Here is an 11,109-nt window from a genome sequence, read left to right on the forward strand (position 1 = left end):
AGATACTGATGACCTATCACGAGGATAGGTCATTAATAGATATGGCCGGAATATCCCTTTAATACATTTGGTGCCTTTAACTAAAGTGAAATATGGATAAGACTGGTGCATAAAATGCCAGTATTAAAATTCTTTCCCAGTATATTTTATTTTTTAGATGTACATTTTCACACACCCAGAGACCATTACACTATTGTAAACCTGGAGAAACATGCTTGTAGTTGTATTGAAGGGTTTAAGCAATGAATAGAATTGATCACTTGAGCAAAAGAAGAAAAAAGAACTATACATTCTACATAGTAAACAAAGAAAGGTCAGTGTCATTTGCACTGCATGCATCTACATCAGCAGGACCACATGTATAAAAGGTCTTCCACTCTTACCATTGCACAGTTCATAGCCCCTACAGCACAGGTACAGCAAAGATGGTTAAGGTAAGTGCCATTTTAATCATTCCAAATTTTAAAGCATGCTACTCTATGGTGAATGTGTGGCACTTATTCTATATATTCTAATATGAACCAAAGCTTGGGTAATCCTGCCAGTGGACATACGTATATCACTGTATTCTGTCATGTTGAAATTTTTTATTTACTTATCTATTCTTAAAATGCATGAAAAAATAGTATCTGAAGTATCCAAACTTTTATAAAAATGTATTTTAAAATGCCATAACTCATTTTCTAATATGTATTTATCAATTTTATAGTTTTGATGCAGAAAGAGGCACCCAAAGTTCAGCGTGCATATAGCGCTTTGTATGTACAATATGCAGTGTACAGATTCCACAGGAATCGATGCTACAGCTCAGTACAGGCAGGAGCAGAGGCCCAAGCAGGAGCACTGCATAGCACATCGCTAAAAGCACTGATCCGCTATACCAGGATTTAGTTGAGCAGAGTGGGCACATGCAGCAGTTTATGCATTACACATTGCTGCTCGTGGATGTACCCTCTCCGCTCAGCTAAAAGCTCTGCATAGAATATGAGTGCATTAAACCCTGCACCTGTGTGCTATACCAGGGTCTAGCTGAGTGGACAGGGACAGACAGGAGCAGCGATCTCCTAGTGCATGGTCCACTTAGCTAAATGCTCTACATAACACATGAGTACAGGAAGCCCTGCATGGATGTGCTATGCCAGGATTTAGTTGAGTGGAGTGGGTACAGGCAGTAGCTCTGCATGACATATCACTGCCCCTGCCTGCATATAAAAACCAGTGCAATTTATATTATTTGAGATTGTTCCAAATTTAGTATGTGACATTTAAGATCCACTGAACTTTTAAGTTTTTTTTTTTTTTTTCATTAATATTTCTGCAGATTATCTTCTACGAGGGCAAAAATTTCCAGGGTCGCTCTTATGAGTGCATCTCTGATTCCTCAGATCTGTCTTCATATTTCAACCACTGCAATTCTATCCGAGTAGAAAACGGAAACTGGATCCTGTATGAATATCCCAACTACAGAGGACATCAGTATTTTCTTAGAAAAGGGGAATATCCCGATTTCCACCAATGGCTGGGTTACAATGACTCCATCAGATCCTGCCGTTTGACTCCACAGGTAAATATATTTATCATTTCAATAATAGGATCTGTATTGCATGACCCACAGGTATGTGAACACTATTTGGGAATATTCATTCTTTCTTCTATATTTCAATATGTGTGATACTTTTTACTTACAGATCTTTATACAAAATTTAGTGAAAAATAGACCTGAAAAAACAGAAAGTTTTTAAAGGGGTTGTGCAAGAACAGGTGTGTTTTGGTGACCCCCAACTTAGCTGGACCGGTAAAGGGAAGATTACTTACCTGCTTACTGGTGCTGGCTCCTCACTTTTTCTTCTCCAAGCCTGCGATGCTCAGCTGGGTTCCCTTGCTGTAAACACCTGGTTTGACGTCGCAACAGCAGAAATGGTCACATGACACAATGGAATCCAGTCTCTGCCACAGCCAATGATTGGCTGCGAAGATGTAAAATCAGACCCCCCCTCCATTCTTGCACAACCCCTTTAAAGATTTTTTTTATGGAGGAGCGGCAAAAACTTATTTAAAGACTATATAAATGAAATTTGTCAACAAGCCAAATGTATTAAACAGAGGTGTTGTTTTATGGAACACACCTTTTTCCATCATGAGAGTCACTGATTTTAAACTTATTATATGTTTTTCTAAAACACAGCATCGAGGACCATTCAGGCTTAGAGTCTATGAAAAAGAAGATTTCAAAGGTCAGATGATGGAGTTCACTGAAGATTGTCCTCATGTCCATGAGCAATTCCACTACAATGACATCTACTCCTGCCAGGTGCTTGATGGTTACTGGATGTTCTATGAGGAGCCCAACTACAAGGGACGTCAGTATTACCTGAGACCTGCAGAATACAGGAGATACAGCGACTGGGGAGCTTTTAGTCCTAGGATTGGTTCTTTCAGACGAGTTCAATATCTGCATTAATATACAGTATTTTGGCTTATACAAAAATATATTAATAAATATGTGACTACACAAGGCAAAACCATTGTATGCTTACTATGTAACACTAACAGATATACATACATACACTTATTAAAAATTCTTACAATTGTAATAACAATGAAAAACAATAAAAAGAGGTTGTCCGGTCCGAAAATCAAAATTCTTGATTTTCATGTCTGAGCTTTTCTTCCCCCCTGTCAGACATCAGATTATCCTGGCAGATCTGTTTACTGGGACATCCTAAAAAATGTAATGTTAAAATGGCTTACTGTAGCTTAATGTACCATAATGTGCCTAAACCTCAATCAATTGCCTTGAAACTTTGCACAACCTAAGATCTCAGCTTCCAAATCCTATCCTGGAAGTTTCTTGGATTTTGGTTACCCACAAGGCAAATGAGTGACAGTAAGCTTGTTTTTTGGGGAGCTTAATGTGGCTTAACGTACAAAAAACAACTTAGGCCACTTTCACACTCGCGTTTGGTGCGGATCCATCATGGATCTGCACAGACAGATCCATTTAGATAATACAAATGTCTGCATTCGTTCAGAGTGGATCCGTTTGTATTATCTTTAACATTGCCAAAACGGATTCGTCTTGAACACCACTAAAAGTCAATAGAGGATAAATCAGTTTTCTATTGTGTCATAGAAAATGGATCCGTCCCCATTGACTTACATTGTGTGTCAGAATGCATCTGTTAGGCTCAGTTTTGTCAGACGGACACCAAAACGCTGCAAGCAGCGTTTTGGTGTACGCCTCTAAAGCGGTATGGAGACTAAAACTGATGCATTCTGAGCTGATCCTTTTCCATTCAGAATGCATTAGGCCAAAACTGATCTGTTTTGGACTGCTTATGAACGGATCTTATAAACGGAAAGCCAAAACGCCAGTGTGAAAGTAGCCTTACATATAAAGGAGGGCATCATACACACCCTTGAAAAATTATGATTGATGGCCTGCTGGTGACCCTCAAAAACATTACGATCAAGGGCCTGCTGGTGACCCTCTAAAACATTAGAGGCGAGGGCCTGCTGCTGATCTGACCATCTAAAACATTAGTGGCGAGGGTCTGCTGCTGAGCTGACCATGAAAAAATTATGGGCGAGGGCCTGCTGCCAAGCTGACCATCTAAAACATTAGGGGTGAGGGTCTGTTGCTGAGCTGACTCTCTAAAATATTAGGGGTGAGGGTCTGCTGCTGAGGTGACCATCTAAAAAAATTGGGGTGAGGGTCTGCTGCTGAGCTGACCATCTAAAACTTGAGAGGGTGAGGGTATGCTGCCAAGCTGTCTCTCTAAAACATTAGGGGCGAGTGCCTTCTGCTGATCTGACCATGGAAAAAATTATGGGTGAGGGCCTGCTGCTGAGCTGACCATCTAAAACATTAGGGGCGAGTGCCTCCTGCTGAGCTGACCATGGAAAAATGTATGGGCGAGGGTCTGCTGCTGAGCTGACAATCGAAAAAAATTATATCTGGGGGCCTGCTGCTGAGCTGACCTTTTAAAACATTAGGGCAGCCTAATAAGATTGTTGATATGATGAGGACGAGGAGGACGAGAAAAGGAAGATTAAAACATACAGTGCCTTTTTTGTATTTTGTTACATTACAGCCTTAAGTTCAATGTTTTGTTAATCTGAATTTTATGTGATGGATCAGAACACAATAGTCTAAGTTGGTGAAGTGAAATGAGAAAAATATATAAATAAAACTATTGTTTAAAAATAGAAAACAGAAAACTGTCATGTGCGTATTGTGGCGATGTGAACTGTAAAATGCATGGGAAAATCCCTGAAGGGGGTTATATCTCTCCCAGGTTCCTCAACTGTAGTGATAAGCGGGAGGTGCCATATTCGATTTTGCGATATTTTGTGAATATTCGATTGAATATTCATCTTATATTCATTGAAATCGAATATTCGTCATTATTCTATTTAGCGCGATTAATATGCGATTTAATTATTTGCGTATTGCGATTTTAACTGTATAAGGCAACTTTCCTATTGGTTGGCTAATGGCTATATGTGTATTTTACGAATATTCGCTATATTGCTATAACTTTGTTTTTTAGAATATTCGAAAAAACGAATATAAAGCAATATAGCGAATATATTTGTTATTTTTTTTCAATCTCTACTGTTCTCTTATCCACAGGCGTTCCCATGGTGACTGGGGCGCTCGTCGTGGTGGAGTATGCCAAAGTTGATTAACAGTACACATTGAAAAAATAAATCAATAAAAATATTCTAAATAATGAGTATATTCACAATATTGCTACATATTAGTTTTTTCGAATATTCGCAGATATTCCAATGAAAAGAATATATGGCAATATTCAGCCGATCTCTAATAGTTTAATAAACGATGTGGCTAGACGGGCTTAGAAGATTACCTCGGTGAGGCAGGCCAAGCAGGAAGAAGCAGCAGAACGGACACGGCCGGGTGCAATAATCAAAATCGTGATTTTGAATGTATTTTTTTTTTTCTGAATAATATTCAAATTATTATATTCGCTATCGCTCTCCCAAATTTAAATAAAGCGGTTAACGTATATGTGCGTGAAAAAGCGTCTGACGTAATTTACAGTATTCGAACCACCCAGTGACCAGTGTGAACTACCCTTCATCAAGCATTCATGACTAGTTGATTGAACTTGACAAGTGAATGAATACAATGACTACTGGAAGTACGTAAAAGTTTAGAGACATATTTGAGAAAGATGAGGACATCATATTAACTGTAAGTAATATTTTTTTAAAGCATATATGTTGTTTTTGTACATATTGCATGCAGCACAATGATTGTTCTGTAGATCACGAATTTTGTAATATTTGTAAATGCGATTATCATCTATATTGATACGATTTTTTATTTATTTTTGTCTGAAAGTCAATTTAACACACTTTAACTGGTTATAGTATATATTGCGAATTGGTGAAATAAGCATTCTTGTTTCGTCGGCGCACGATGTTAGTAGCATGTATGTATGGTCCATGCAAAAACTCTATCACATGTACATAGCACATTAATTCTCTTGCCACTAAATATAGACCACACACTATATAACACACACACAATATATATATATATATAGAGATTATATTTTATGACCAAGAGCTTTCTTAGTCAGAATGTAAGGTTTTGCCGGTTCATTTTGCGTTACACAGGGTGCACCCTGGCTAGGCGAACCAGCTATACAACACATACGGTACCATGCCTTAAGAAGACAGGTACATCTCAGCTTACCTGGGCAATTTCTTAATTGTCAGAGCTCACACACATCTTATTAAAATCAGGATTCTTAACAGTAACATGAAAATTTAAATTTAACTTTCAAAATGTTTTTTTTTTTGGATAAATATTTAATATGTGGTATACTAAAAATGTTTTGAATATATGCTTTCATCTTCATCCATCAGCAATTTATTCTTTGGGGATATGACCGGACCACGACCACGAAAAAAAAAGGACAAAATGGAGAAAGTACTGTCTTTTCAATTTGAATTATATCCAAAATATGGAGTGTGGCATGAAATACCTGCCATCCCCAAAAAATGGTGTGACATCAAGCGTCTAAACTATGATCGAGAAGTAGAGTATAGTTCAAGATTATGCCCAGGTACAATGCTTACATGAATTTGGTCCCTCTCTCTACAACACTCTGTAATATATATATAAAGTAATGCTGCTAATCTGTATAGCTGTAGTAGGTAGGGATGAGCGAACTCGAACTGTATAGTTCGGGTTCGTACCGAATTTTGGGGTGTCCGTGACACGGACCCGAACCCGGACATTTTCGTAAAAGTCCGGGTTCGGGTTCGGTGTTCGTCGCTTTCTTCGCGCTTTTGTGACGCTTTCTTGGCGCTTTTTGAAAGGCTGCAAAGCAGCCAATCAACAAGCGTCATACTACTTGCCCCAAGAGGCCATCACAGCCATGCCTACTATTGGCATGGCTGTGATTGGCCAGAGCACCATGTGACCCAGCCTCTATTTAAGCTGGAGTCACATAGCGCCGCCCGTCACTCTGCTCTGATTAGCGTAGGGAGAGGTTGCGGCTGCGACAGTAGGGCGAGATTAGGCAGATTAACTCCTCCAAAGGACTTGATTAACTGATCGATCTGCAGCTGTGGATCATTGAGCTGCTGATCCTCAATTGCTCACTGTTTTTAGGCTGCACAGACCGTTTGTCAGTCTCATTTTTCTGGGGTGATCGGCGGCCATTTTGTGTCTTGTGGTGCGCCAGCACAAGCTGCGACCAAGTGCATTTAACCCTCAATGGTGTGGTTGTTTTTTGGCTAAAGCCTACATCAGGGTGAAGCTGTCACACCAAGTGCATTTAACCAGCAATAGTCTGTTCATTTTTTGGCCATATACAAAATCAGGGGCAAGCTGCGCCTGTCACCAAGTGCATTTAACCCTCAATGGTGTGGTTGTTTTTTGGCTAAAGCCTACATCAGGGTGAAGCTGTCACACCAAGTGCATTTAACCAGCAATAGTCTGTTCATTTTTTGGCCATATACAAAATCAGGGGCAAGCTGCGCCTGTCACCAAGTGCATTTAACCCTCAATGGTGTGGTTGTTTTTTGGCTAAAGCCTACATCAGGGTGAAGCTGTCACACCAAGTGCATTTAACCAGCAATAGTCTGTTCATTTTTTGGCCATATACAAAATCAGGGGCAAGCTGCGCCTGTCACCAAGTGCATTTAACCCTCAATGGTGTGGTTGTTTTTTGGCTAAAGCCTACATCAGGGTGAAGCTGTCACACCAAGTGCATTTAACCAGCAATAGTCTGTTCATTTTTTGGCCATATCCCAGTCTAATTCTGTCACTAAATCCATACCGGTCACCCAGCGCCTAAATACTAGGCCTCAAATTTATATCCAGCTAAATCTGTCCCTAGTGCTGTAGCTGGGCGAGTTATTTAGTGTCCGTTCAAGCACATTTCTTGTTCTGGGTTGAAATACAATTCCCAATTTAGCAATTTCATAATTTAGTGGTTCCTGCTATATCAGAGCTATTTGAAATCTATCCCAAAAAGGGTATATAATATTGAAGGTGCACATTGGGTCATTCAGAATAACTTCACACACACCCGCTACTGTGTATTTCCAAGTCTAATTCTGTCACTAAACCCATACCTGTCACCCAGCGCCTAAATACTAGGCCTCAAATTTAAATCCCTCTAAATCTCTCGTTACCCACCGCTGTACTGTTGTTGCTGGGCAAGATATTTAGTGTCCGTCAAAGCACATTTTTTTTTCTGGGTTGAAGTACAATTCCCAATTTAGCAATTTCATAATTTAGTGGTTTCTGCTATATCAGAGCTATTTGAAATCTATCCCTAAAAGGGTATATAATATTGAAGGTGCACATAGGGTCATTCAGAATAACTTCACACACACGCTTCTGTGCATTTCCAAGTCTAATTCTGTCACTAAATCCATACCGGTGACCCAGCGCCTAAATACTAGGCCTCAAATTTAAATCCCTCTAAATCTCTCGTTACCCACCACTGTACTGTTGTTGCTGGGCAAGATATTTAGTGTCCGTCAAAGCACATTTTTTGTTCTGGGTTGAAGTACAATTCCCAATTTAGCAATTTCATAATTTAGTGGTTTCTGCTATATCAGAGCTATTTGAAATCTATCCCTAAAAGGGTATATAATATTGAAGGTGCACATAGGGTCATTCAGAATAACTTCACACACACGCTTCTGTGCATTTCCAAGTCTAATTCTGTCACTAAATCCATACCGGTGACCCAGCGCCTAAATACTAGGCCTCAAATTTAAATCCCTCTAAATCTCTCGTTACCCACCGCTGTACTGTTGTTGCTGGGCAAGATATTTAGTGTCCGTCAAAGCACATTTTTTGTTCTGGGTTGAAGTACAATTCCCAATTTAGCAATTTCATAATTTAGTGGTTTCTGCTATATCAGAGCTATTTGAAATCTATCCCTAAAAGGGTATATAATATTGAAGGTGCACATAGGGTCATTCAGAATAACTTCACACACACGCTTCTGTGCATTTCCAAGTCTAATTCTGTCACTAAATCCATACCGGTGACCCAGCGCCTAAATACTAGGCCTCAAATTTAAATCCCTCTAAATCTCTCGTTACCCACCGCTGTACTGTTGTTGCTGGGCAAGATATTTAGTGTCCGTCAAAGCACATTTTTTGTTCTGGGTTGAAGTACAATTCCCAATTTAGCAATTTCATAATTTAGTGGTTCCTGCTATATCAGAGCTATTTGAAATCTATCCCAAAAAGGGTATATAATATTGAAGGTGCACATTGGGTCATTCAGAATAACTTCACACACACCCGCTACTGTGTATTTCCAAGTCTAATTCTGTCACTAAACCCATACCTGTCACCCAGCGCCTAAATACTAGGCCTCAAATTTAAATCCCTCTAAATCTCTCGTTACCCACCGCTGTACTGTTGTTGCTGGGCAAGATATTTAGTGTCCGTCAAAGCACATTTTTTGTTCTGGGTTGAAGTACAATTCCCAATTTAGCAATTTCATAATTTAGTGGTTTCTGCTATATCAGAGCTATTTGAAATCTATCCCTAAAAGGGTATATAATATTGAAGGTGCACATAGGGTCATTCAGAATAACTTCACACACACGCTTCTGTGCATTTCCAAGTCTAATTCTGTCACTAAATCCATACCGGTGACCCAGCGCCTAAATACTAGGCCTCAAATTTAAATCCCTCTAAATCTCTCGTTACCCACCGCTGTACTGTTGTTGCTGGGCAAGATATTTAGTGTCCGTCAAAGCACATTTTTTGTTCTGGGTTGAAGTACAATTCCCAATTTAGCAATTTCATAATTTAGTGGTTTCTGCTATATCAGAGCTATTTGAAATCTATCCCTAAAAGGGTATATAATATTGAAGGTGCACATAGGGTCATTCAGAATAACTTCACACACACGCTTCTGTGCATTTCCAAGTCTAATTCTGTCACTAAATCCATACCGGTGACCCAGCGCCTAAATACTAGGCCTCAAATTTAAATCCCTCTAAATCTCTCGTTACCCACCACTGTACTGTTGTTGCTGGGCAAGATATTTAGTGTCCGTCAAAGCACATTTTTTGTTCTGGGTTGAAGTACAATTCCCAATTTAGCAATTTCATAATTTAGTGGTTCCTGCTATATCAGAGCTATTTGAAATCTATCCCAAAAAGGGTATATAATATTGAAGGTGCACATTGGGTCATTCAGAATAACTTCACACACACCCGCTACTGTGTATTTCCAAGTCTAATTCTGTCACTAAACCCATACCTGTCACCCAGCGCCTAAATACTAGGCCTCAAATTTAAATCCCTCTAAATCTCTCGTTACCGCTGTACTGTTGTAGCTGGGAAAGTTATTTAGTGCCCGTCAAAGCACATTTTTTGTTCTGGGTTGAAGTACAATTCCCAATTTAGCAATTTCATAATTTAGTGGTTCCTGCTATATCAGAGCTATTTGAAATCTATCCCAAAAAGGGTATATAATATTCAAGGTGCACATTGGGTCATTCAGAATAACTTCACACACACGCTTCTGTGCATTTCCAAGTCTAATTCTGTCACTAAATCCATACCGGTCACCCAGCGCCTAAATACTAGGCCTCAAATTTATATCCCGCTGAATTTGAATACAATACATTGGGCCAAATAATATATTTGTTGTTGTGGTGAACCATAACAATGAGAAAAACATCTAGTAAGGGACGCGGACGTGGACATGGTCGTGGTGGTGTTAGTGGACCCTCTGGTGCTGGGAGAGGACGTGGCCGTTCTGCCACATCCACACGTCCTAGTGTACCAACTACCTCAGGTCCCAGTAGCCGCCAGAATTTACAGCGATATATAGTGGGGCCCAATGCCGTTCTAAGGATGGTAAGGCCTGAGCAGGTACAGGCATTAGTCAATTGGGTGGCCGACAGTGGATCCAGCACGTTCACATTATCTCCCACCCAGTCTTCTGCAGAAAGCGCACAGATGGCGCCTGAAAACCAACCCCATCAGTCTGTCACATCACCCCCATGCATACCAGGGAAACTGTCTCAGCCTCAAGTTATGCAGCAGTCTCTTATGCTGTTTGAAGACTCCGCTGGCAGGGTTTCCCAAGGGCATCCACCTAGCCCTTCCCCAGCGGTGAAAGACATAGAATGCACTGACGCACAACCACTTATGTTTCCTGATGATGAGGACATGGGAATACCACCTCAGCATGTCTCTGATGATGACGAAACACAGGTGCCAACTGCTGCGTCTTTCTGCAGTGTGCAGACTGAACAGGAGGTCAGGGATCAAGACTGGGTGGAAGACGATGCAGGGGACGATGAGGTCCTAGACCCCACATGGAATGAAGGTCGTGCCACTGACTTTCACAGTTCGGAGGAAGAGGCAGTGGTGAGACCGAGCCAACAGCGTAGCAAAAGAGGGAGCAGTGGGCAAAAGCAGAACACCCGCCGCCAAGAGACTCCGCCTGCTACTGACCGCCGCCATCTGGGACCGAGCACCCCAAAGGCAGCTTCAAGGAGTTCCCTGGCATGGCACTTCTTCAAACAATGTGCTGACGACAAGACCCGAGTGGTTTGCACGCTGTGCCATCAGAGCCTGA

The 11,109-nt window shown here is 40.6% G+C and overlaps 1 protein-coding gene across 1 annotated transcript; it reads left to right on the top strand.

Annotated features, from left to right (window-relative positions):
* Positions 1-425: 425 nt before the first annotated feature.
* On the top strand, positions 426-2,461 carry LOC122945404 (gamma-crystallin 1-like). Its single transcript, XM_044304476.1, has 3 exons — positions 426-434; positions 1,289-1,564; positions 2,186-2,461. Exons 1-3 carry the CDS (start codon positions 426-428, stop codon positions 2,459-2,461), a joined length of 561 nt encoding a protein of 186 aa, XP_044160411.1.
* Positions 2,462-11,109: the final 8,648 nt, after the last annotated feature.

The sequence above is a fragment of the Bufo gargarizans genome, chromosome 8 (genome assembly GCF_014858855.1).
Source record: "Bufo gargarizans isolate SCDJY-AF-19 chromosome 8, ASM1485885v1, whole genome shotgun sequence".
Classification (NCBI taxonomy): Eukaryota; Metazoa; Chordata; class Amphibia; order Anura; family Bufonidae; genus Bufo; species Bufo gargarizans.

Bases quoted from the DNA above. Each gene is read 5' to 3' on its own strand.
- LOC122945404 (XM_044304476.1), top strand. The intron at 1,565-2,185 runs GTAAATATATTT...TCTAAAACACAG, and splicing joins CCTGCCGTTTGACTCCACAG to CATCGAGGACCATTCAGGCT.